General features: G+C 51.7%; 1 protein-coding gene across 4 annotated transcripts in view; it reads right to left on the bottom strand.

Annotated features, from left to right (window-relative positions):
- Window positions 1-27,372, bottom strand: part of LRSAM1 (leucine rich repeat and sterile alpha motif containing 1) — a 50,863-nt gene that overhangs the window by 6,596 nt on the left and 16,895 nt on the right. For 3 of the 4 annotated variants that reach the window (XM_050926491.1, XM_050926490.1, XM_050926494.1), the window contains 15 exons: window positions 26,273-26,357; window positions 22,824-22,945; window positions 22,306-22,396; window positions 20,656-20,786; window positions 15,000-15,029; window positions 13,515-13,637; window positions 12,842-12,981; window positions 11,395-11,439; window positions 10,140-10,210; window positions 9,074-9,173; window positions 8,039-8,126; window positions 7,271-7,345; window positions 5,454-5,534; window positions 864-959; window positions 98-196 (listed from right to left, as the gene is read on the bottom strand). In XM_050926491.1, the coding sequence (XP_050782448.1) occupies window positions 98-196; window positions 864-959; window positions 5,454-5,534; window positions 7,271-7,345; window positions 8,039-8,126; window positions 9,074-9,173; window positions 10,140-10,210; window positions 11,395-11,439; window positions 12,842-12,981; window positions 13,515-13,637; window positions 15,000-15,029; window positions 20,656-20,786; window positions 22,306-22,396; window positions 22,824-22,945; window positions 26,273-26,357 (1,377 nt within the window). The remainder of the gene's footprint in view (window positions 1-97; window positions 197-863; window positions 960-5,453; window positions 5,535-7,270; window positions 7,346-8,038; window positions 8,127-9,073; window positions 9,174-10,139; window positions 10,211-11,394; window positions 11,440-12,841; window positions 12,982-13,514; window positions 13,638-14,999; window positions 15,030-20,655; window positions 20,787-22,305; window positions 22,397-22,823; window positions 22,946-26,272; window positions 26,358-27,372) is intronic. The other variant, XM_050926493.1, reaches the window with a different exon arrangement.

The raw sequence follows: 27,372 nt of genomic DNA, 5'->3' as shown, positions 1-27,372 counted from the left end.
GGCAATGGAAAGCGCTTGTTACCAGCTTAGATTTGGGGCAGCGCCTAGTCCCATGGCCCCCAGCACTACCGCAATCCCAGCACTACCCCGCAGTGACCTGGAGTTTCAGTGAGAGAGGCTTCTGGTTCAGCAGGCGCTGATACTGGATCAGCCAGTAGTTCTCCTGCTTCGTTTCACTTTTTGCCTCCATCTCCAGCTGCAAGAAAAAGAAGGTGAATTAGAAGCCAGGCTCTAGGGAGTCTGAACTGCAGCACCAAAGGAGAAGCCAACGGCACTGTCAGTGTGCAGCAAGCTCAGAGCCACCGATGGGAGCTCACATTGCCATGGAGCGCCAGGGCGGGGACCTTAATGGCCTCCTGGGGCTGGCTCTGCTTTGATCCCTACATCCCTCCTCTTGCTCAACCCCAGGATTCTCCATCTCCCTCTGCCCTCCAGGCACCCTTGTCCCATGCACTGGGACCAAACTGTGCTAAGGGGCTGTCAGTGGCTATGGCTCGAGAAGAGTAAGCATGTTGGCAGGTTATCATACCGCATAGGGTCTCTGTGTCCTGCTTCCCTCCTCCCCTAGAAACCACCACTGCAATGGACGCCATTGCTCTGGCAGGGAGGGAGTATGCATGACGACCTCTGCCAAACACAGTGCCCACACTGGTCCAGGGGCACTAAGAGCCTGATTCAAGGCTCTCTAAAGTCACTGGCAAGGCTCTCATTGACACTAATGGACCCTATGAGCACAGAATATCACATCCCTCATCTTGGTCCCTTTTTCTCCCCCATGGCCAAGCGCGCCCATGGTCATCCCCCACATAGCACTGTTGCTGCTCCTGGTCTATGCAGAGTCATTAACAAGTCCCATCACATACCAGGATTTGTTGCAGTTCCTCTTCTCTTTGCTTCTTCTCCTTGAGCAGCTGCTGCAGCATGTAGCTCAGGGCTCGGCGTTGCTCTGTGATCACCTCCTGCAGCAGAAGCAGAGGCAGCCCTGTCTCCCGATCACATGAAGGCTATGGCAGGGGTGCAGCTGCAGAGCTTTGTCTCTCAACCATAACCTCCAGTGGGCAGAGCATTTATTTTGCTCAAATACTCAACCCAAGTTTTTGAGCCGAGTCCAACTGAACCTCAGCAAAGCTGAGCAGATGCCCAATCTCACCAGATGCCCCAATCTCTCAAGGAGATCTCTGCTGGGGGCCAGGGGTCGCTGCCAAGCGCATTATACCCAATAATAGCAGTTCCCCAGTTCTCAACATACCACCCTGCACTTGTCCATTACCCCAGTCCCACCACATGCTGTGCAGAATGACCAGACTCACTGAGGCAGCCCTTTGCCCATAACCCACCCTCACACTCCAGCTGAAGACTCTGCCTCAATCTATAGCAACAGGAACATCTGTATTCCCCTTCCTTATCTGCAGCAAGGCCACAGAGGCTGAGATCTGCAAGCCTGCCAGGTACCCAGGTGGGTGGGGACGGGCCTAGGCAACAGCATCTCCATGGCCTTGGAGATGCTAGACTCCTCGAGATCTCATGAGTATCAGATACAATCAGGCTCCATGGGAAGGGGGTTGCTTGATTTGATGGAGCTGTATGTCACAGGGCTGGGATTTGATCTTCATTCTGTTGTATGCTGCCCTGAGCTTGTGGCTGTTGGGGGAGGGGAGGATGCTGTAGAGGTGCAGTCCTCATTGTAAACCACTGTCATCAAGGACAGTGATGACAGCAGAACAGCTGGAATACCCTGGGACATTACACATCACAGTGCCTCCCGATGGTCAATACAGGGGTGCAGCTGCAGAGGCTTATCCCACTTAGCTTAGTGTTAGTTTGGAGGAACACAGGGTCTGGTGAAACCAACAGAACACTGGATCTGGAAATTTTAGATGGCTGGGACCAAAGTGCCAGCAAGATTATTTGGAGCCAACCCCCCAGAAGAGGCCTGGAGAGCAGAGAGAAGTGCTCATCAAGCATGGCCCTGACAGGGCTCAGACACTGTCTGACAGGAACAGGGGCGGGTTCTGATCACTGCTGTTGCGTAACTCTTGAGGGGGTTATGTCTCAGCAGAGGATTTAATGAGAGCCCCCTAACCCTGGGTGGTGCAGCAGGAGACTGCAGACAAAATAAGGGCAGCAGCTTCCATCAACGTGGTGAATGTCTGAGGTCTGAAATACTTGCTGACTTCCTCTCTGTCCCAAAGGAAGGGTCCTGAGCATGGGACACCAGCCACACAACCCCTCTGTCTTCTGCTGATCTCATTTGGAGAAGACATTTCCCTCGACACAGAACTGTTGTGTTCATGTTTGTTTGTAATTGTTGATTTCTTTCATTTCCACAGAGACACAGATCCTGGCACATGGATTCTGTGAGCAAGAAAGGGCTGGTTTGGAGCACAGAACTGATCAGCTTCCCTGAAGGTCATAAGACAACTACCCTGGAGAAAGTCACCTGGAACATACCTCTGGGAGCAATCAGCCCCCCATGCTGTCCCACTCAAGTGCTTGACCCTCTCCCCATTTGCTCAGGACAGGGTAAGTAATAGCTCTGGAGGCTTTAGCCACTGATGCATGGCTCAGAAGCAGCAGCTTAGCTCTCACATGACGAATCCAGCCTGGTGCTACCCTCCCCACGTGGCCAGCTTTCCTTGACCAGCTATTCAGGCCTTCTCTTAGGTTCCCCACAGTCCCCAGGCATGCCCAGCCTACCCGCTTCATGGAGGCCCAAGATCAAGCTGCTGCCAGGGGAGAACATTCACACGCAGTACCGATTCAGGGGGTTAGGCCCCTGGAGCATGTGTGGCTGGAGCGCAACCACAGAGGTCTCCAATGCTGCTCTCCAGCTACCCTGGTCGGTTGTGGCCTGCACAGACTGCAGCTTGCAGCAGCTGGAAAGGTGCTCAGGCCAGTCATTGTATAATGGGGCCTAGTGTCTCTACAGGCAGCACTTTGGTACTAAAGAGGGTGGCAGCTGCAGTCTGCTCGACTTGGTGCACATCTAGTGCAACACTTGGGATTCAGGTGAGTTCCTGCTGCACCCCATTTTGGGCATTGATCCTGCATTAAGGGTTCAAGACATGCATGAAACTACTGCAGAATCAAAGAAAATTAGGGTTGGAAGGGACCTCAGGAGGTCATCTAGTCCAGCCCCCTGCTCAAAGCAGGATCAATTCCCAACTAAACCATCCCAGCCAGGGCTTTGTCAAGCCTGACCTTAAAAACCTCTAAGGAAGGAGATTCCACCACCTCCCTAGGTAACCCATTCCAGGCTTCACCACCCTCCTAGTGAAAAAGTGTTTCCTAATATCCAACCTAAACCTCTCCCACTGCAACCTGAGACCATTACTCCTTGTTCTGTCATCAGGTACCACTGAGAACAGTCTGATCCATCCTCTTTGGAACCCCTTTCAGGTAGTTGAAAGCAGCTATCAAATCCCCCCTCATTCTCTCTTCTGCAGACTAAACAATCCTAGTTCCTTCGGACTCTATTCATAAGTCATGTGCTCCAGCCCCCTTATCATTTTTGTTGCCCTTCGCTGGACTCTTTCCAATTTTTCCACATCCTTCTTGTAGTGTGGGACCCAAAACTGGACACAGTACTCCAGATGAGGCCTTACCAACGTCGAACAGAGGGAAATGATCACGTCCCTCGATCTGCTGGCAATGCTCCTACTTATACAGCCCAAAATGCTATTGGCCTTCTTGGCAACAAGGGTACACTGTTGACTCATATCCAGCTTCTCATCCACTGTAACCCCTAGGTCCTTTTCTGCAGAACTGCTGCCTAGCCATTCAGTCCCTAGTCTGTAAGAGTGAATGCGATTCTTTCATCTTAAGTGCAGGACTCTGCACTTGTCCTTGTTGAACCTCAACAGGTTTCTTTTGGCCCAGTCCTTTAATTTGTCTAGGTCCCTCTGTATCCTATCCCTACCCTCCAGCATATCTACCACTCTTCCCACTTTAGTGTCATCTGCAAACTTGCTGAGAGTGCAGTCCACGCCATCCTCCAGATCATTAATGAAGATATTGAATAAAACCAGCCCCAGGACCTACCCTTGGGGCACTCTGCTTGATACTGGCTGCCAACTAGACATGGAGCCATTGATCACTACCCGCTGAGCCCGACGGTCTAGCCAGCTCTCTGTCTACCTTATAGTCCATTCATCCAGCCCATACTTCTTTAACTTGCCAGCAAGAATACTGTGGAGACAGTATCAAAACCTTTGCTAAAGTCAAGGAATAACACTGCTTTCCCCTCATCCACAGAGCCAGTTATCTCCTCATAGAAGGCAATTAGGTTAGTCAGGCATGACCTGCCCTTGGTGAATCCTTGCTGACAGTGCTATGGGCTTGTTTATTACCATGCTGGCTAATGGATTACCAGGGGGAATGTGGCTCAGTTGTAGTTTCTAAGCGGTCAGTGCTGAGAGTAGCTGACAGATTAGAGTCAGGACACTATTCCTGACACTTTACCGCCATCCCTGGCACTGCCAGTTTGCCTGCACCCTAGCCCCATCTCATTCGCTTGACCACAGGACTTCCCACTCTTTCCCCTTGTAGCTGCTGCTTTGCAACTACCTGTGTCATGATCCTTGGGCTGTGTATCAGGAGTGTAGGGATGTGCCCAGCTCTTAACAATTTACAGTGAGCTACTTGGCAGCCTCCCAGAAGAGAGGAAATTGTGACTGGCTTGCTTCCCCGAGGCATAATGAGCCTGGAGGGTTCCCTGCCACCAGAGGTCAGTTATTGGGGTGTTTTATGACTAACAGCATTTACAGTCACACACGCTGAGTAAGTGGCAATCGAATCTCATGCTTCAGGGTGTCAACTGATCAGTGCATGGTGTACTAAGCAAACTATATTCCTTTGACACATCAGCTATTGGCTACAGACACCAGACTTACTGGACCAGTGACCTGAACCAGCAAATCATATGGGGTAATTCACATTGCAAAACAATTCCTGCAAAGGCACATGAAAGAAAACTAAAGCTAAGCTGCTTTAACCCAGCTTGAGCTCCCTTTACAGCTGGATGAAAATTGCCCTTGGGATGGGAGGCTGGCAGGCAGAGGGGATGCTGTGATGACCTTGGAGATATGGCTTAGAAAGGAGGACGAGAGAGGTGTAGGTCATTTTTGGCAGATATTTAAACAAATTAAAATTAAAAAAAAAACAATGCAAGAAAACATGAGATGCTTGGAAGATGTTTGCTAGGAGAAGCTCCTGCCCCGCCCAATGAGCCTACTTCTGCCAAGTTTTCAAACGGAAAATTACTCAAGATCTCCAGGAGCAGCAGCAATGTTTTCAGAAAGCAGCAGGAGAGAGGGAATTTGGGGAACATCCCCTTCTGACTAAGCATGAAACCACCTAGAAACTGCAAAGAGCACAGGAAGTGAGCAGAGCTTCTGAGACTCCAGAGCGAAGGTACAGGGTAGAAGAGGGGGCAGCCCGGAAGCCCTACATACCTGCAGTGTCTCTGTGTCCAATTCTTGCCTCTTTAACTCCAGCTGTGTCAGCTGCAATAACTCTGTTTCTATTAACTTAATCTAAACAGAAGATGAAACAGTTTTTTACTGACATTTGAAATGACTTTTATTTAGTTGCTTTAGTGCCAGCCTTAACTGCACAGCTGCCCTTGGGGAGACAGGGGGCTCGACTGCGCTTTGGGAAGCCTGTCCTCTCCCTTTGTTCTGTCAATTCTCCAGGGCCAAGTAAACCCACAAGCTGCCTTGCACTGCCTGCATGACTGCACTGCCAGTTGCTCATGGTTAGTCTCTTGACTGATGCTAACTAGCTGTGTTCCACCCCCACACAACAAAAGGCGCTTTATATGCCTGTCTCTAAGCGACTTCTATCCTATGGCCCTGAAGTGCTTTGCAGTCAGTTGGTTCATTCAAGCCTCTCAGCCAGCCTGGAAAGTAGGGACACATTAACTCTGTGTTAATGCAGCTCCTTAGACTGTAAGCTCTGTGGGGAAGGGCCCATCTGTTTGCTAGGTGTTTGTACAGGGCACACAACATTTGGCTTCTAGGTGCTACTACAATACCAATAATGTATACTATTGATAGGGAAACTGAGGCACAGAGAGGCAAAGAGACTTGTCCACAATCGCACAGTAAATAAGTGGCAAAGCCAAGAACAAAGCCCAGATCGCCTGTCACCCAGGCTTGTACTTGAATCATTATTTCATCTGCTGCCATACATCCCACAACCAGCCAGGAAGAACACCCTTGGCATGCAGCTGACTGCTCCAGGGGCATCCTAACCCTCCATTAGGTGCACAGCATGCCAATGGAACGCAGGGGAAGTGAAGGTCCAGAAGCAAAGTGTTTAACAGAGAGGTGCACCGCAATGAGGTCTGAGGGCCAGACATGACCCAAAGACGCCCTAGGACTGTAGACCAAGGATAAGTAGGTTGATCATCCACAAGGTTCTTGTTGCTGGTGAACGCCAGTGATGGAACCTTGCAAGGAAGGTACAAGTTCAAGCAAAAAGCACATTTGTGTGATCTGATCACTGATAAGGCCTGCGGGCTTTCCACACGTTGCAAAGACTGGTCCTGTTTAGCTCATTATAGCAAAGCAAAGCCATTCAACTTCTCCTCCCCATCTCCTACACCGAGCTCCGTTCTTAGGGTCAGAGAGGGGAAAGCCTGGAGCACTCCGCTGAGAAACTGGCCAGGTCCTCTCTGTCGTTTAACCATAGGGGCACCCTAGTGCCGTGCTCCCCAGAACTGTCTCCACAACCCACCCCGAGTAACCTGCTTCATCTTTAACAAAATGGAGATCAAACAGTAGGTTGGCAACAGAAACAAATAATAATGAGCTCATGCCGCAATGTGCAAATCTAATGGTCTGGATGGAGATGCAATGAATTCTTATGGAGACAGCAGCCTCGCTTACTATGCAGCCTGTCACATGGCAGAGGCCTGGCTCCCTCGGGCTCATCCCTAGAAGCCAGTGCAGGATTGCTCTCTATAACCCATTCTCATGTGCTTTGGCCAGTCGAGTTTCTGATAACTCAAGTAATGGGGATTCCACCATTTCCCTTGGATCTATTAGAACTCACCGTCACTCCTCCATGGTGGCAAGAAGTGTTATTAAATCAAATCAGTGCTGCCTGACACTTTGTGTTACACAGCCCTACAGAAACAGAAAGGTCCTTGGTTTTCCTCAGACCCTGCTCTGCATAGGCAGCACGGCAACTTTTCTTGCAGTGCTCTCACCACTCAGATGAATTAACTGAATCTTTGGTTGCTTCTGCTCTGTCAGCGCCAACTCACCTGGTTCCTGATCTGCCGGTGCAAGAGATCCTTCTTCACCTGAAGGGCTTCAAAGGCCGCTTTCTGCATTTCACTCTATGAAACATTACATTCTGCTTAACCCAGGAACGAGGCCCAATCATGGGGATGCAAACACACCAGTGACCCTCACTATACTGAACAGATCTGATTTACAAACACTTTCCTGGTGCTCACCCCTGCAGAATTTGGGTGCCTCCTCACAATCTCAAGAAATAAAACACAATTGCCCCATTTTACAGCTGGTAAACTGAGGCACAGAGAATTTAAGGCCAAACATTTTCAAAGCAGGTGTTAATAGCTGGGGTCTGATTTTCCAAATGCTATCAGCAATCAGTGAGAGCTGAGGGGGCTTAGCACCTCTGAAAGTCAGGCCCACAGCATCTCCTCTGGGAACCCAGAGTTAGTGATTGACTTGAAAACATTGGCCTGTGACTTGCTCTAGGTCACCCAGCCCTAAAACCAGGTCGCCTGCCTCAGTCACCTGACTGTCTTTGCTTCCTATGATCTCCATCACCTGCCCTCCTCTCACAGATGCCTCAAAGCTTCCTGCTGGCTCTCTGGGTAAAGAACAAGTCATTACATAGTTTCCCTTTAGCCACTGCAACCAATTATCTAGATTGCCAGAGATTTCTGCCCCTAACTAACTAGTTTTATCAAGGCTTTAAAGCAGCCAATGTGTTTGTCATGCCAGCTCTGTTCCCCACCCCCATTACAACATGCACTTAGCTTCTCTGACCACAAGCCTACCTCCTGCAGGATCTGACTAGTGGCCTTGTTCTGATCCAGCTGTTGCCAAGCTAGGATTTGTTGGAACTTCTGATCCATCTTTGCCAGGCTGTAAGAGATACATCACCAGGGGATTACTACAGGGTCTCAGACTGCAATGCAAATAAGAGGTCAAGCTGGCCATGGAAATGAACTCAGAGAAGTCAGGGGACTTCCTAAAACAGGTGAGTTGATTAGAGACCATGAGTGAACAGCCAGAGCTCTCACATGCACTTGGCAGATGTGTAAACTCCTTCCCACCAACCAACCCTGGCTGATAAATGAAACAAAAGCAGAGGCACAACTTACTGGGACACCTGCTGAGAGTGACTCAGTGTCCATGCCCAACAGCTCATAAAACATCAAAGCGTGGCCTCTGCTCCAAGAGGGGACTTTGTATAACTAGTCCCATGAAGTGCATTGCCTCAGTGACCGCAGAGGAAATGCTCTCCGTTCTCAAGTAAAAAGACACCCCAGTGGGCCATTTGTACTGTCACTGTCAGAGCAGAACTGCGCTGTAAGTGCAACTGATTGACGCTCAATGAGAGAACTGCTCTGGCTGCTTTCAAGGGGTAAGAACCAACATTCTGATGCTTTTCCTCTCCCCAAAGCGCCCCATGAATTCCAGGCCACAGAGAGGTCCCCAAAGAGCACTGTGCGACTGCATGGCAGTGAAAGTGACTAATCAAAAATGAAATGACTGGTTTCATTTTCACCCTCCAAACTGAGTGAAATGTAAGAAATAAAAGAAATCAGGCTTACACCATTCTCAGTCCCTACTAATCCAGAGCATTAGTAACACTATTATTATTCGTGTTTAAATGTAAGAGCTCTTTCTTGGTGTCCCTTTTGTTTTTCAATTTTTAACACTGCTGTGTGCTGTTAAATAGCCGTTGTGCTCCGCTCCAGAAGTGGCTGCAGAGATCCCTGTGTGTATGTCTCAGAATAGTGCTGGGGCCCTTTGCCGGAAAAGGCGTTCTATAAGACTGCTCTCAGTCGCACTGCTCTCTCAAGTACCTGGAGCACGCCTGGCTGACGAGGTCTTGCCTTCGAGATTCAGAGGTCATGTGGATGACCTTGTTCTTGTAGCTCTCAGCCAGCATTTGTTGCATGGCAGCTGGGAGACACAAAGTGGAGTGATTAGTGCTGCAAGCATGTTAACTCTGTGTCCAGCATCGTTCCTGCTCCCCACTCAGCTACAAGAACATGCTAAAATTGGGGTCCCCCCTCCAATTTTTATTCCATCCCTGTTTCCATGTAAAGCTATTCAGAGTGGAAAACCAGCTAGCTGCACCCTCCCAATGGGCAACCACTAATCAGGGCTTGATGAGCGGCCTGCCAGGAGAGAGCCCGGTGAAGTCTGCTCTACACAGATGACACACTCTCAGCCTCTGCAGGGCACTACCCCAGTTTCAGGTCCCCAGCAGCTGCTTGCAGGAGCAGAGTCACTAACTAGTGGTCCCACTGGGCTGCAGGTCTGATCTTCCCGCTGCAGCCTGGGGCCTCCACCCAGCTGCTGAAGGAAAGAAAACTAGAGAGATGGGTAAAAACTTCACCATCCCACCAAGGCAGGTTTAAGTGACTGCTTTGAGGGTTGAAATACCCACAAATAGGGGCTGAGGCAGGAGACTGGCTCTGAGATAGCTTCAGCACAGATGTCTCTGTCGCAGCACGGCACGCGCTTGCTTCTGCACACACACATTTTAATCCCAACAGCAAATGCTGGCAGCGTAGGTGAGACGCATGTCTCTGTGTAACGAGCGCACACACTGAGCTGCTTTCCAAACCTCGAAATCAGTTTCTTCCCGGTCCTACACAGCAGAGTTGGCTCAGCTGGATCCAGGCAGCACCCCCTCTCCCGTTCCCTCAGAGAATATGGCCCTCATAGACCTCCCCCCTAATCTCCCCAGAGGATATGGCCCTCACAGCCCTCCCTCAACCCCCCTGAGAATATGGCCCTCTCAGCCCCCTCACCCAGAGAATACGGTCCTCTCAGCCCCTCTCCATCCATCAGAGGATACAGCCCTCTCCCCGCTCCCCAATCCCCTAGATGACCACCACAACCCCCTTCCCTTGGACTTACAGGCCACTTCCCTTCTGCGTAGCTGCTCTGTCTCCTCCTGCGTGATTGCCATCAGCTGGTCCATCCTTATTCTAAGAAAGAAGCAGGTCCATTCAACCACTGCTTCTGCCAGAGCCACATTTCACCCTTGCCAGCCAGCCACACCCTCTCCACCCACCTCAAAGCTGCACCCTGGGCTTGAATGGCTGAGTGATTCCATCCGGTCACTCATCCATGTGAGTGAGAGATGCCAGGAGGCCTGCAGAGGCTCAGGAATCTCCAGACACAGACAGGACACTGTCTATCCACTGGGGAGGGTGCCTATGTTGTTCCCAGCAGGGCCAAATCAGAGGGCTTTGCCAGAAGGCTGGTTGCCCTTGGGAAAACCCAAGGGAATAAGAAATAAGTGAAATGAAATAACTTCTATGAAACCTCTATTCCTCTGCCTAAATGGTGACCCCCTCCTTTTGCTTCCTGTTCTCTGGGGTCCCCCCATATACACATCCCCAGCCTCTAGAGTGCCAAGGACTCTGTATCTCTGCCTTGCGACGCACATCAATGGCACTGCATAAACAACAAGGATGGTGGTGATCGATGGCCCCAAAGTGCTCAACCTGACAGCGCGGCACCTTCCCAGAAACCCTCTGCCCTACAACAGCCAGCAGATGTATCTGGGTCCTCTGATCCACATTTTAGGGCTTCAGGAGATTGCAGGAACCTCCTCTTTGTCGGGGAGAGGAGAGGTCAATTTTCTCATTGGAATTACAGACTGGATCAGACTGGGGCCATCTAGCTTGGCATCAGGTCTCTGACAGCACCTAAAGCATATGCCTCAGAAGAAGGTGCAAGGAATCTTGCAGCAGGCAGACAAGGGATAATCTGCCCCTACATTACGTCTCATCCTGATCCTGAAGAGTGAGAAACCGTTCCCTCGCCCTTCCCATACTGTTAACTGTAACAATCTGATTATCCTCAGCAACGTTCACAGCCTGGTTAGTCCCTGACCTCTCTGCTGGGCCTGCCAGCACCCAGGCCAATTATTGCCAACTGTGGATCCGGTTCTTGTGGTGTGGACTCTTGCTTCACCAGGAACCAGGCCGAGAAACAGCAAACTCATTGTACACAGGCCACCCAATGGCTGCCAGATGCAAACAACTTTCTAACCCTGCTGACTTGAGCTGGATTCAGAATCATGGCCTAGAGGTGAACGAGTCCATCCCTCCATCCCAGCCGCTCACCCTTGCCCAGAGGAGCCTATCCTAGGCAGGGCACTTACCTCTCGTTCTCCAGGGATTTCAAAATTTCTGAACTTTGTTTCTGCCTAGAAAAATAAAGCAGAAAGTTTTTACTGCAGAGTAGGGCACCCTTCTCCCCAGGGAGCGGAGTCCTCTCTGAGCAAGCCACATGCCGCTACCACCAGCCCACTGGCTTGGCCACTGTCCCTGCCTCTGTGCTGGTGGAGCTGTCAGCTGCAGCCAGGATGCAGTTCTGCTACATGGGGGCAGGAGCTATGTGAGCTCCTCCCCTCCCTCAGGGCACAGGCATCAGTGGAAAAGGCAACGGGCTGGGGGACACTGCCTCTGGGTAGATCTTCCCATCCTCACCCCCATGGGGGAGCCACTGGGAGGCCAACCCCATGATGAAAGGAGTGGGGGTCGAGCAGGACTCCTTCTTTGTATCTATTTTCTCAGGGCCTGGGCTAGGCGCTGGCCAGAGGATTTACCCCTTGGAACATGGAGGAGCTTGGCAGCCTTCCTTGCTGTTGGCAGCTTCACCACACACACTAGCTGGCATTCCCCTCTCCTGCAAAGCAAGAGGACACACAGTTCCTGGGGTACAGTGCCTCTGCAACATTTCCCTCCCCTCAGTATCTGGGCTCAGATCAGCACCTATCTCTCTGCAGCTCTGTGCCGAGCAGATTCAGGCCAGGCAGCGGGAGCTGGGACACCCAGGGTGCAGCCACTTCCACCACGGCCCAAACTCTTCTGTTCACGGTTATTTGCACCAAGAATTCTGGGCTGAAAGTTTAGGTTTGTCCCTGTTGGCTAAACACATGTGATCATGCCCATCTCCAGTGGCCAGCCCCAGTGACAACAACAGCCTGTGGCTGACTTGCACCTAACAAATTTCAGAGTTCAGACTTGGGGCGGCAGGACCATTTTGGTCATTCAGACGGACCTCCAAAGACTTTGCTAAAGCCAGAGAAGAAGCAGAGACTAGTAGGGCTGGGAAGTGAAACCAAAGCTCAGGTCCCCGTCAGGTGTCTTAAGCCCAAGGCCAGCTCTCTAGATACAAGGCATAGAGACACCGTGTAACTGTGTCCGCACTAGAGGCTTATATCCATAGAAAGTAGGACACCTTGGATGTATGGACAAGACCTTAAGCACGTTGGCTAGTTTTGCCCACGGTCTGTACCAGGAAGGCTGTGATAGAATGTGCCTCCAAACAAGGATTAGCAGCATGGAGGGTTTCCCTTGGGTGATTTGTAGAACTGAGGGTTTCCCTTCGGGTTGTTCTCCAGCCTCACCCCTGCCCCACCACAGCATCACAGGGATTCACCCTCACCGCTCAGTCATTTCTGTGCTGCTTGGGGAGTTTGACTATGGAAAAACCTCAGAGAAATGGACAGGTCACAAGCAGCTGGTCAGCGCAAAATGGGACACAGAGAAATAAACGTGCAGAGGGGCAGCGCTGACTGCAAGGTGTCCAGCGAGGAGGCCAACCTCTGATTCTCCTCCAGAAGCTTCTGGATTCGGCTGGCAACGCCCTGCTCCGTTTGTTTCAGCTGCTCCAGCAGCTTCAGGTGCTCTCCCTCCAGGTTGCGCTGATGCTTCGTCAGACCTTTCTCCAGCCTCACCTGCTCCTGTGGCAAGGGGAAAAGGGAAACTAGCCGAAGGGAGAAGTGACAACTCTGCTGAGCTGTGCCCACAGCCCGTGCGAATCACTGAGGATGGTATTTTATTACAAGGAGCTGAAAGTTTCCAAGAGGGTGGACAAGGAGCCTATCCAGAGCTTACACGGACACTGATGGCATCACGTGAAAGCCAGAGACACCAGAGAGAGCAGAGACATGCTAGATCACCTCTAGGCCAGCATGAGGGGCCAGCGCAGGACTGTCCCTGCAGTCCCTAAAAGGCCCTCTGGAGAGTCAAAAGGAGAGGAGAAACTGGGAATAAAAATGACAGAGAGCTGAGAGGAGAGCCCTGTGAGTGCTGCCTCTGGGAGGTCCCTCAGCATGGGTGGGGCCCACATGTCGATACATGAAATGCCTGTTCTGAAAGGGAGCAGGTGGGCAAGGGTCAAGTCTGTCCAGAGAAGAACAGATGGACAGTCCAGATCAAATGTACTTCTCAGCCACAGGCCAGGTGCCAGAGCCTTGGGCCCCAGCTGATATACCTTCTTCACAGTCTGCAGAATCTCCTCCTTCTGACTGCTGCTCTGCTGAAGAAGCTGAGCATGCTCCCTCTGCCCCATGTCCAGGCGACGCTCGAACTCCAGCTTCTCCAGCATCTTCTCTTCCTGGCAGAGGAGCGAGAAGCAGAGTGAGGGTTGGGATCGGCAGCCTGCAGGCTATTCCACTATTCAAACCAAGACCCAGGCTGATGAAAACAGCGTCAGGGCAATGAGATCCCAACTGTATGTCCAGGCTAAACCAGCCAGAGAGCTGGAGAGCTCTAGAAAAATCCAGCGATTCCTACACAGGAATCCAAACAGCATCAAGAGGAAACTGCTGTTCCAGCTGCCTTGCTACCGACATTTCAGCATGGTCAGAAAGTCATTTCACTCACTGAGCTCACCCTCTCCCCCAGCCCCACAACACGCTGTACGGAAGAGAGAGATACAGCAAGGTACTGTTAGCCTCTGGAAGGCTAGAGAAATCCCCAGGAGCTTCAGAACGCCAGCAGAGAAGGCTGTCAGCAACAGAATGAGCCAGTCAGAAAGCCTGAGCTGAGGGAGGGGGACTAACAGAGTGAGTGACTAACAGAGGTCGGCAGTGCTGATGCAGAACATTCATGGCAGCGGCCTAGCAGCAAGGACAGGTAGAGGTTAGAGAGGGGGGTAGAAAATAAAGTGAGATTTCACTGGGAAAAATGCAGCCAGTCATTGCATCGGGGGAAAGAATCCCAGAGCCAGAGGCGCAATGAGAGGTGGAAGCCAGATGAGCAGTAATGTCAGTTCTGGGGTGACAACTGACAGCAAATCAGCACTCTGGTTGCAGAAAAGATCACTGACATTTTAGCTGCATGTGCAAAGGAGTGGAGCAGCAACAAGGGCTCTCGTTACGACTGCAGGTCTGGCTTGGAGATGCACTGGAAAAGCTATATGGTAGGAGGGAGAGGGTCAGGAACAGCAGCTGCTGTGGGGCAGTACTGAGATACCTCGGCAGAATGGGGCCCAGGGATGGAGTAGCAGGGGGCTGCAGGTCAGGACGCGGGTGCTCTGGCACAGCTGTGTGTGGATACGTTCACACACAGTGTCTGTATCTAGCCAGGCACTTAAACTCCTGAAGTTAGAGAGTAGAAAAGAAGTGATGAAAGGGTTGGGATGGCTCCAGAAAGCATAAGCACTAGAAGCAGCCCTGCTTCCTCCACAAGGAGATGGACACATGCTTAACCTGAACTGGGACTTCTCACGCAAATATATGCCACGGCTGCCAAAACAAACTGATCTGAAAGGAAAACAACTAGTGCGTGTCAGGCAATTCCTGCCTTCAGAGTCAGATGTGGAGCACGTGTTCTGATGCCTCTCTCACTCAGAGAGCAGGAGGTTGCAAAGCTCCGGGTTTCAAGGCATTCAGTGCTGGTTTGCTCAACTGGACAGAAAGAGAAACGAACACACTCAGAACTCCCAGAAAAGGCCTCTGCAGGGACTCTTCCTTACCTTCCTCTTCTCATAATCCAAGAATTTGTTCTGAAAAGTAAATGAAATCATTAGGAGAGAGGTATTTAATCAGGGGAACCACATTCTCTAGGTAATGTTAGGCCACTCCGTTCCCTCTTCCTCGACTGAGGCTATGTCTACACCAGGGGTCGGCAACCTACGGCACCTTTGGCACGCGAGCCAATTTTTCATGGCACGCAGGACGGGCTGAGCTGCTCAGCCCGCTGCGGCTCTGGGGTTCCCGCTGCTGGCCCATTGCCAGCCAGGGTCCCACTCAGCACTCGCTGCTGGCCTGAGGGAAGGAACCCCAGGCTGGCAGCGGGCTGAGATACCAGCTGGCAAGGAGCTGGTGGTGGAAACCACAGAGTGGCAGTGGGCTGAGCTGCTGAGCCTGCCACCGCTCTGGGAATTCCACCACTGGCTCCTGCCAGCTGGGGTCCGGCCACTGGTCCCACTCAGCCCAGCTGCTGGCCTGGGGGATGGAACCCCAGGCTGGCAGCGGGCTGAGACCCCAGCTGGCACGAGCCAGTGGTGGAAACTCCAGAGTGGCAGCGGGCTGAGCTGCTCAGCTCACCCCGGCTCTGGGGTTCCCACTGCTGGCCCCTTGCCAACCAGGGTCCCGTCCCCCCCAGCCCCACTCAGCACCTGCTGCTGGCTTGAGGGAAGGAACCCCAGGCTAGAGGCAGGCTGAGACCCAGCTGGCAAGGAGCCAGCAGCCGAAACCCCAGAGCAGCGGCGGGCTGAGCTGCTCAGCCAGCCCTGGCTCTGGGGTTTCCGCAGCTGGCTCCTGCCAGCTGGGGTCCTGCAGCCGGTCCCACTCAGCCCAGCTGCTGGCCTGGGGGAAGGAACCCCAGGCTGGCAGCGGGCTGAGACCCCAGCTGGCAAGGAGCTGGTGGTGGAAACCCCAGGGTGGTGGCGGGCTGAGCTGCTCAGCCCACTGCAGCTCTGGGGTTCCTGCTGCTGGCCCCTTGCCAGCCAGGGTCCCACCCAGCACCCACTGCTGGCCTGGGGGAAGGAAACCCAGGCTGACAGCGGGCTGAGACCCCAGCTGGCAGGAGCCGGTGGTGGAAACCCCAGAGCTCTGGTGGTCAGCCCCCCGGTGCTCTGGGGTTCTGGCTGCTGGCCCTTTGCCAGCACGGGTCTCCTCAGCCCCACTCATCTTGCTTCCAGTTGGAGTTCCAGTGCAGGCCCCCTGCCAGACAGGGTCCAGGCTTCCAGCCCTGCTCAGCCCTACCAGCGCCAGCTCCACTGACCTTCTGCCAACCAGTTATCAACTTATAACTCAGAAGCCTGTTTGCAGCTTAAAGTATCTAAATAGGTGCCACCAGACACTGGAAAACTCAGCAAGGTAAAGCAAGGGCAAGGATCACACTAAACTAATAAGATCTGAATTTTAATTTAATTTTAAATAAAGCTTCTGAAACAGTTTGAAAACCTTGTTTACTTTACATATAACAGTAGTTTGGTTATATATTATAGACTTATAGAGAGACCTTCTAAAAAATGTTCAAATGTATTACCAGCACTTGAAGCCTTAAATTAGAGTGTATACATGAAGACTCGGCACACCACTGCTGAAAGGTTGCCGACCCCTGGTCTACACTACCACTTAATCAGTATAACTAATGTCACTCAGGGGTGTGAATACTCTCCCCGCAAATGGCATAAGTTATACCAATGGAAGCGCCGGTGTGGACAGTGCTATATTGGCAGGAAAGCTTCTCCCACCAACACAGCTACTGTCACTTGCTGGAGGTGGCTTAATTAGAGAGGGGCTATCCTGGAGATTTTACAGCGGCGCCACTGTAAGCTCTCTAGTGTAGACATGGCCTAAGGCCATGTCTACACTTGTTACGTTGACATAGCTATAGTGTTTCACACTTGTCAACTCTGTAGCTATACCAACCTAACTCCTGGGGTAGATGCAGCTAGGTTGATGGCAGAATGCTTCTGTCCACCTAGCTACTGCTGCTCGGGGGTGTGGATTACCTACAGACAGAAAAACCCTTCGTCGCTGTAGGAGGAAGCAGCATAGCTGCTGCTGTAGCACAGACATGGCCTGACAAACTGTTAAATCTGATTAAAGAGGAAATGGTTCGACCCACAGTCACTGTTCTGAGAGCGCGCTGCCCCTGCCCAGCCACACTTCGGACAAGTGCCCATCCCAGCCAGGTGCCACTGAGATTCAGAAGCTGGTGGAAAGCAGCATGCTCTGGGGCCACTGAAGATTCAGGGCCAAGCCTGTAAGGCAGAGGAAGGCGGCACGCAAGCTGATTTTCAGTGGCACTCACACTGCCTAGGTCCTGGCTCTGAATTTTAATTTAATTTTAAATGAAGCTTCTTAAAACATTTTAAAAACCTTATTTACTTTACATACAACAATAATTTAGTTATATATTAAATACTTATAGAAAGAGACCTTCTAAAAAACATTAAAACGTATTACTGGCATGCAAAACCTTAAATCAGAGCAGGGGTCGGCAACCTTTCAGAAGTGGTGTGCCAAGTCTTCTTTTATTCACTCTAATTTAAGGTTTCGCATGCTGATAATACATTTTAATGTTTTTTAGAAGGTCTCTCTCGATAAGTCTCTGTATTATATAACTAAACTAGTGTTGTATTGTAAAATAAACAAGGTTTTCAAAATGTTTAAGAAGAATCATTTAAAATGAAATTAAAATGTTGATCTTACGCTGCCGGCCTGCTCAGCCCGCTGCTGGTCTGGGGTTCTGTTCACCTAGGCCGGAAGCGAGCTGAGCGAGGCCTGCAGCCGGGACCCCAGCTGGCAAGGGTCCAGCAGCCAGAACCCCAGATCAGCAGCAGGCTGTGCGGGGCCGGCGGCTGGGACCCCAGACTGGCAGTGGACTGAGCGGCTCAGCTCACTGTCGCTCAGGGGTTCCATCCACCGGCTCCTGCCAGCCGGGATCCCGGCTCCCAAATCCGCTCAGCCTGCTGCAAATCTGGGGTCCCGGCCCTGACCACATACAGTGGGTACTACCTTCTCCCTGGTTCTGGCCATTCTCTTCCTCTCTCTGCACTGAGCTGAGGGTGGGAGTGCACTGAGCACAGGGCTGGGGATGAAGGGTCGGGCCAGGAGCTAAAATGAGGGAGGGGGCTCAGGGTTGGGGCAGGAGGTTCGGGTGTGGGGCACTTATCTGGGCAGCTCCCATTTGATGTGAGAGATGCAGGTGGGAATGTGGGGGGAGTGCAGGAGCTCCCGTTTGGTGCTCTGGGTGGGGGTGGGGATGTGGCAGGTGCATGGGGTGTGGGGGGAGCTGGGGATGCGGGGGGGTGCAAGAGTCAGGGCAGAGGGCTGGGGGCAGAGGGCTGGAGTCAGGGCTGGGGGCTGGGTATGTGGGGGGGTGCAGGTGTCAGGGCAGTGCAAGGGCTGGGTATGAGTGGGGGTGCCAGAGTCAGGGCTAGGGTCCCCGCCCCCTGAAAGGACCCCCAGAACTCCCGACCCATCCAACCCCCCGCCTGCTCCCTGCCTGCCCCAACCCCTCTCCACACCCCTGCCATATGACAGGAACCAGAACTCCCGATTCAGACAACCTCCCTAGCTCCGTGTCCCCTAACCACCTTCTCCAGAGACCCCCCTACCCTAACTGCCCCACCCCAGACCCTCCTTGCTCCTGGTCCCCTGACTTCCCTGACCCCTATCCACCCCCCGCCCCCTGACAGACCCCGGGACTCCCATGCCCCATCCAACCCCCTCTGCTCCCTGACTGCTCCCTTCAGAGGCCCCCCGCCCCTAACCACACCCCCGGGACCCCACCCCCGCATCCAACCCACGCCGCTCTCTGTCCCCTGACAGCCCCCACCCCTTATCCAACCCCCGCAGCTCTGGACCCCTTAGCATGAGGCTCCACACAGAGCCAGATACGCTGCTCCGTGGGAGCACACAGCTCCGCCCCTCAGAGTGCTGCGCGCGCGGCGGCAGAGCTCCGGTTGAGCGGGGAGCATCTTTCCCTCCCCGCAGAGCCAAACACTGCCTGACGGGAGCGCACAGGGTGGCATGGCTCCAGGGGAGGGGGGAGCGTTTCTGCCTTCCCGCAGAGCCAAACACTGCCCTGTGGGAGCGCACAGGGCAGCATGGCTCCAGGGGAGGGGGAAGCATTTCTGCCTCCCCGCAGAGCCAAACGCTGCCCTGCGGGAGCGCGCAGCCCCAACCCCCAGAGCACTACGCATGCGGCAACAGGGCTCCAGAGGAGGGGAGGGGAGAAGGCAAGGGAAGGGCCGTCAGCTTGCTGTGCTCGGCCCAGTACTCCGGCCCGGGAGCGCGGACCCCACGGCTTGCCGCACTGGGAGAGGGGGGCCATTTGCCCATCCCGTGCGCACGGCTATGCTTCTGCTCCCTGCCCCTGCGGGGGGAGTGGAGGGCAGAGGAGAGCGGGCCAGGCTGGGCAGGATTTTTAATGGCATGCTGGAGTTCCGGCAGGCCCCCGCGTGCCATTAAAAATCAGCTCGCGTGCCATCTTCGGTTGCCAACCCCTGCCCTAGGACAAGACTGCAATGTCGGGATTGCAGATGGGGGAAAATCCAAATACAAACAAATCTCTTCATTATTACAAAAAAATAAACGAATATGAGGCTTTTATAGCAGTAGATTTTCCATCTAAGCTCCCAGAAGGAGCCTGTAACTGAAAAGATATCTAGCCCTACCCTAATAGCTAAAGCTGGTCCAATGAAAAAGCTCTTCTCCACACAGCCCTGTACAGGGCTGACCCTGCATGCCCCATACTATGTCTAGAAATCTGGGTCCTCAGTTTTCAATACCATGGCTCATCTAAAGCCAATGCCAATTAGTTAACATGGAAGGGTTTGAGACATTAGAGACAGAAGCTGATGGGCCAGATTCTGCTCTCATGTAAATGTGTTGACCACAAGCAGTGATTCTGGATGTACATGGTGATAAACTGGGCCTAATTAGGCACGCTGGCCTCAAATGAGAAGCGAGCAGTGGGGCATGCTGGTTTGTATACAATACCCTAAATGAGGAAAGCGTTCAAATAAAACACAGTAGGGCTTATAGGAGAAGGATTCTCAACAGATTCTCCCAGCACACTTGCCATGTGGCATCAGTAGCTAATCAGTATCGAACTGAGACCTACAGGGGCTGACTCCACACTTCCTGGGTGGAGCTGCAGAACTTCCCTTTCTAAAGCTTGACCTTCGAATGGGAAAGTGGCCTATATGGAGCCTTAATGCTTCCATTGATGCCCATTGGAGAAGACTCAGAATTTCCCAGTATTGCAATGCCAGGCCACATAGTGCATTACACTTTGCACGTCCCTCTAGTTATCCTGCCTCCTTGCTTTCAAGATGCTGACCTAAAATGAAGGTAGTGCAGGAAAATACTAACATGAATATGTATAATGTGCTCTGTGCAACTGGCTTCTAGTGTGCTTTCAACACCCTGAGCAGTAGGGCCGTGGTGATGGAGCTGTGTTCCAGGGCATCAGGGCTCTGCCACTGACTTACTCCATACCCGAGTGACTCCGTTTAGCCAATGGATGTAAGGATGATGCTTCCATACCTCCCAAGGGTGAGAGTTCCTGAGGCTTGGTGAACTAAGGGCATGGAAATCAGCACATGGAAGGTGCAGCAGAAGTGCAAAGTGCCAGTATTCTGCTCTGTAGGTGGCTGAGATCCTCACCTGCCACTCGCTCTCTTCCTCCATGTATTTATGCACACACCTTTCGACACCATCCACTGATGTTTCTCCTCCATCACTTTCCAGCACCGGAAGAAGATACTGGGAGGGAGGGCAGTATTTGATTCCCGACTCTGGAAGACACCAGACACTAGGTAAATCACACAGAGCCACCCAGTTACACAACACGTGGGGCAGGGCTGGCCCAGGGAGACTCTGCTTCCAGTCACGGTCTCTCACTCCCCACCCTGGTAGAGTGCCTGAAGGAGCTCACTGATCCCCGGAGCCAGCTAGGAGCTGGCAACGGCAGGCTCTGAAGGGAGTGCTGCGGCTTTGTTCTCACCTAGGAAGATGGCGGCTGTGATGAATGGTCTCATGCACTGGGGGGAAGAAGCATTAGTGTCCCCTTCTCCTTAGGGACAAACAAGGCTACTCGGAGTCACCAGACCCACTTCGACTGGGCTGCCTGGGGATCAGCCGAGGGGGAGATTGCGCTCAGTTGGAATTACAGTAATGTTACAGCTCTGACTCTCTCCCCGATTGCTCTTATCGCAGGGAGCTCAGCTGAAAGTCTAACTCCATTTAGCACCTCCCATATTGGCTATATAGCTTACACACACAAGCAGCACTTCCTCCCTTGCCCTCTTCTCACCTAGCAGGCTTAAGTGTTTCCGTTTTAATACCAGTCCCTTGTCCTTCTCCAAGGGCCTCCAAGCCCTTTGTGAAAGAAGCCTGCCATCCTCCCATGAGGAAGAGAAGTCACATTGTCCCCATTTTATGGATGAGAAACAGAAGATGCAGAGACCGTGGCTTGTCCATAGTCACACAGTCAGTGACGCAGCCTGGAATAGCTCTCCGGACTCCATGCACCTGGATCTCTCCTTGGCTCAGGACAGAGCACTACGGAGTCCTCGGGCAGGTGTAAAAAGGCAAAAGGGTTTTATCGGGATGTCGTCCCTTTCAGGAGGTGCAATACTGCAGCCACCTGCTTCTGCAACTGCAGGCGAGTCATCAGTAGCAAGTCCGAGCAGTCCTGCATCGGGCCCAGCTTCCCCCGGGAAGGCTCTGGCAGCCGCTGTCTCTCAAGCAGTCTGCAGCCCCAGCCAGGCGCTTCTTTCAGAGTGAGAGCTGGAAGCCTGGTCTCTGTCCCAGTCAGCCCCCACTGAGCTGTGCTGTTCCCCTGGTAACCCTCCCTCCAAGACTGACACCTACTGCAGGTGGAGTGGGGCAGGGCTGACTGAGCCCACAGCAGCTCATTACCCTTTCCTGGAGAGTGTGGGGTCAACATCTGCCATCACACTCCCACTCCTATGCTTTAACCACAAGACCAACCTTGCCCCCTTTCAGAAATTGGTCATTAATTTCAAGAAGTCAGTGAGAAGTCAATACCCAGCCCTCAGCTCACACTCTGGCTGGCTGCCAGCGACGGCTTACATGCTGTAATGTATCTTCCACATGAGCTAAACACCAAACGTGAGCTCCCTTAGGTACCAAGTACAGCTCATGAAGTACCCATCCCCTTTGGAACATCACGTCTTCATAGACACAGTCCTGGAACTCAGGGCAAGACCTAATTGGCATTTAGCCGCAGGTACACTGTGCAGCAGACCCTCGACCTTTCACCCCCATCTACAGGCTTCTCCCCTTGCTTACCTTTGCACAGGAACTGCTGGACACACTCTGTGCCGGCACTGCAAACATCATATGGCGGGTAGGTCATGGATGAAGCATCCAGCATTAGAGTCTCCAAAACAAAGAGCACACAGAGCTCCAGCTTTCATTCACAATCTAACAACCCAGACAGAGTCCCGCTGGCTCAAAGCCAAGGGGTCAAAGCAGCAAAAAAGGACAGTTTCACCCTAGAGATTGAACTGCCAGACTTTCTTTGCACCTCACTATAACTGAATGGCAGAATGTTTCTGCACTAACAGGCATCACCTGCAGCCAGCATGATCTCACATACACTGTGCATAGAGGATGCCATTCTGTAGAGAAAAAATGGAATCATCTGCACAGGTAGGGTGTGTTCCAGCTCCGCTGCAACTGTGTTTGTCACCAGGGACAAGTAACTGAGTCACCATATGCAGGGTCCTCTCACTGCCTCGGAGCCCCTTGCAGTTGCCTGGGTTGCGGGTGCCTAACACTGCCATGTGTGTGCAGGGGTTGCATACCTCCAGCGTGCGGATGTGAGCCAATGCCTGGGGCAATTTCTGCAGCAGATTCTCACTGACATCAAGGGTGCGCAAGCTGCGCAGGTCACCCAGGGTAGAAGGTAGCTCCTTCAGCTTATTACCTAGGGAGAAAAGGGACGCCAATTAGTCCACCCTCCAAATCGACCCTCTAGAGAATTCACTCCTCTGAACTGCAAGCCCCTCAGCTGCCAGCTAGTTTGGTATTTTCAATACACTGACTTGAGATTACACTAGTCTGTGAATAAAAAACACTTTGTCCCTACATTATGTACCATACATGAGGGGATCTCAAAACTTGGTGCAGGCTCAGCACATTTTAAACACAGAGACCAATGTAGACGCCTCCCTCATAGTCAAGATCGCTCACCAGCAATGCCACATAACATCCCTGGTGTCACTACAGCAGTTGCTTCCCTGGGAAGGTCACAGTGGGACATAGCCAGATGAGTGACCAGCCAGCCCCTTACAAAAGATATTGGGAGGATGGTCCCTGGCCTCAGAGGTTGACTAGCTACAACCCAGAACCCAAATGTACCAGGTTAATGACTCAGTGGACTGAGCGTGAGGGGCTTTGCGGAGAGGCAGGGTTTGACCTCAAAGCAGAGGAAAGGGATTCCAGGCCTAAGGAGCAACATGAAAGGAACAAACATGAACGTGGGAGAAAAACCCACAAAGGGAATTCAGGAGGCAGGAGTGAACAAGAAGGGAGCTGGAGGAAGGGATGGAGCCGGTCAGTGCCTGGCAGGGGAAGTAGAGAACAGGGCACTGGAAGGGAGTGGAAGTCAACTGAGGGATTCCAAGAGGGGAAGTGCCCAGGACTGAGCAGCTAGGAGAGAGGGATTTTAGCAGCAGTGTCCAGACTGGAGAGGAGCCAGATGGGATGCGGGGGACAGGGCAGTGAAAATGTCACCATAATGGTAAGAGCAGAGGAGAGGCTGGGGCATAGACATTGTGGACAGTCACAAATGACAAGACTTGCCAACAGCCATGATGGGGGCGAGGAGCCTAATGTGACAGCGAGGACACATGGGGAACAGATGAGGAGGAAGACAGGAGCAGGCACAAATGCCTCCAGCCCCTAACAAAGGTATTAACATGTAAAGGGACAGTACACCTAGAAAAGTTAGCCTTTCCAAATAGCTAAACTGCTGTTCTTGGTCATTTGAGTGAAGTCAGCCCTGTCAGCTACCTAGTTCAGAGTGAGAGCTAGTCTTTGGGCTTGCGGGACCTCTTGGTTCCAGACTGTTTATTAAACTACACAAACTGTACACACACTCTGGCATGGCTAATGCTTTGTTAGATGCCTTAGCTGGCCACAGCCAACTAGGACATCAGGGCCTATCCTGACAGCCCCAGCCTAAGGCTTACCAAATCAGCTATATCTAAGCACTACAATGTGCTGGGCAGTTCAGCATGCACAGAACCTCCCTCCTTAGTCACACTAAGAGCTTATCAACACTACCCGCAGGATCTGCGAGCAGCGATTGATCCAGCAGGAGTCGATTTATTGCGTCTAGTTTAGACTCAATAAGTTGACCACTGAGCGCTCTCCCGTCGACGGTACTCCACCAGAACGAGAAGCACAAGTGGAGTTGACAGGAGAGCGCCAGCTGTCGACTTACCACAGTGCAGACACCCCGGTAAGTAGATCTAAGTACGTGGACTTCAGCTACGCTATTCACTTAGCTGAACTTGCGTATCTTAGATCGACCCTGCACGGTAGTGTAGACAAGCTCTTACTGAGACATTGAGTCTGTGGATACATCTCTGCAAAGGGTGAGGGTCTCAGAGTCCAGGCTCCAGCCTGAGTGGGAACATCTGCACTGCTAGCTTTAGCCCTGCAGTATCAGCCTGAGTCAGTGGACCCAGGCGCTGAGACTTGCTGCCAGGGGGGTTTTTGCAGTGTAGATGTACCCTAACAGGCCACACACGGTGCTGGAACATCTTAACTCCACTGCAAAGACATGGGATGAGAGAGAAGGATACTGATTATTGGCCTGTGCATCTAGGGGGAAAGAGGCCAGGGTTTCAGCTGAACAGAGCAATTACCTAAGCTCTGACACCCTCCAGTCCAGTCCCTGCTGCACAGTGTTCCCTTTGTCAGAGTGTTCTCTGTGCTGCTCGGTAGGGACATTGGCCCACCATGGCCAAAGCAGAGATACAGGCCTGGCGAATCCAGGAGGATTATTTGGATGATGAGTTCTGGTGGGCCTACCTTAAAGCTTGGCTAGTGCAAATTATTTCCAGCAGCTACTTCTGCTTGTTACAATACCTGACTTACCCCTCTGCTGCTGCCCACCCCTCTCATTATCTTGCTGCTATACATAGTGTCAGAGCCAGATTTTCTGAGAGATTTCTGTATTTATAGCCCCTCACTTCCCTTGTTGCCAGAAATTAGTCTCACAGCACAGAGTCTAGCTCTTCCCATCCCCCACAACACGACACCAAAAGCATTGTCACAACTAAACTAAAATGGGGATATTTCAATAGCCTACAGCAGATCTGCCAATCCTACTGCTTCCTGGTCCTTTCTACCAGCCTAGCAGAAAACTGATATGACCTAGCGCCTGGTTCAGAGCAGGGCGATTTCATAGGAGATCACAGAGCAAGAGGTGCATCAGTGTGTTTGAGAAACAACCTCAGCACTCAAATATTTAACAGTCATCTTCTGTTTGCCTGACTTCTCCTATCATGTCCATCATCTGTATTCAGAGTCGCTACATGCACTCCCAAAACATAGCACTTAGGAGAGAAAAGTTTTGTGCCTGAATTTACACAAAGGAAATTTCCACACAAAAACTTTGTTAACAAAGGGTTGAGGTGTCAGTGGGCTTTGTACATTAGTAACAAGCCCACAAAATAGAGGAAATGACCGGTTAAGGTGGCATGTGATCTACACACCCCCGTCCCTGAGTCACTAGTACCCCACCCAGCATACAGAGCATTCCCACTCCCCTGCCCTCCAGTCCTCTTCCTCCGACCTAGCACCACTGGCATCTGCAGAGGCAAAGTCACCAGGCAGAAAGAGGCTACTTTGGTTCTCTGTATTTCCCTCCACAGATGCAGGCTGCCCTGCTCTCCTCCTCTCTATGCTTGGGAGATTCAAGGGATGTATTATCTAAACCAGGTGCCCAAAGTGCAGCCAGAGGGTGAAATATAGACTGGGGAGCTCTAAAATGCAGATGCCATTCGCTCTCTCCCTATAACTACTGGTATGAGCAGGCATAGGACCATTATTTTTAATTGCTGGAGAGCTTGAACAAGCAACAGTTTCTGGTCATCTAATGAGGAAGATACAAGGACAAACAAGAACCATAGGTGTGAGAGTCCAATGTGGTTTTAAAATATGTAAATTACATGCAGATTAGGAGTTGGGAAGTTGTTATTGTTGCTCTCCTGGTAGCCAGCCTTAGAAAAGTTTGCCATACCTTTCACATTGAGGGTCTGGAGCTGGGCGAGGTCCCCTATAGACCGTGGAAGAGATTTTAAGAGATTCCTTTCAATGTTTAGGACCTAGGATATTAAGAGAGAGAAGATATTCAAGTGATTCATTCCATAAGCCTCAGAACCTCTGCTTGCTTATGCTTTGTCAGGGTGCCCACAAGCCCAATGGGTTTAGGAACAACTGTTCGGGTAACAAAGCTCTTGGAATGAGCCATTGGCCAATCACTCAGGGAGACTTGGGAGTCTGCAGCTGACCAGAATACAAGAGCATAGTTTTGGCCCAGCTGGGAAGAGCTGTTCTTGGAAGCTCCCACTGAGTCACTTTAAGAGGATTTGTCAATTTGCAGTCCCTAAGGCCATGTCTACATGGACAGCATTGCAGGGGTGCAACCGTACTGATATAGCTGCGCCGCTGCAGCATTTCTTATGAAGACATTCTATGCTGACGGGAGAGAGCTCTCTTGTTGGTATAATAAAACTACCCCCGCGAGCATCATAAGCTATATTGGTAAGAGAAGTTCTCTCATTGACATAGTGCTGTGCAGACAAACACTTATGTTGGTGTAACTTATGTCACTCGGAGGCGTGTGAAATATTCATACCATGGAGCAACATACATTTTGCTGACCCACAGGCTTGAGTGTAGATATGGCCTAAGGGTCTGGCTTTGCTAGTGAGAGACCCTGCAGAGCTGCCCACCTTTTCCCTTTGTTTGCACAGAAAAATAAGCCAGATATGATCATATGGGTGCTATATACTGACACACAGGCTGAGGACCCAGTAACCCATAACAGTCCATGGCTGTCCCACCAGACTCCTCGGAGTTACTCTTGGGGGAATTCTGTGCTAGCTGTTCTGGTGCCACAGCGGCCTCTGCTGGGCAAAGGCAAAACTGCCATACTTCTGGGACAGAAATGTATTTTTTGCTAAAAAAAAAAAAAAAAAAAAAAAAAAATCAGCAGGACACATGACTTCTGCACATGCATAATAGAGCAGAATTCTCTGAGGAATATTAGGGTCAAGGATAGGGGTAGTCAATTTTTTTTTTGTCACGGTCTAAATTTCTTGGCCAGAGTATAATTTC

Source organism: Gopherus flavomarginatus, chromosome 17 (assembly GCF_025201925.1).
Source record: "Gopherus flavomarginatus isolate rGopFla2 chromosome 17, rGopFla2.mat.asm, whole genome shotgun sequence".
Classification (NCBI taxonomy): Eukaryota; Metazoa; Chordata; order Testudines; family Testudinidae; genus Gopherus; species Gopherus flavomarginatus.
This window is presented reverse-complemented; position numbering and strand designations above follow the sequence as displayed.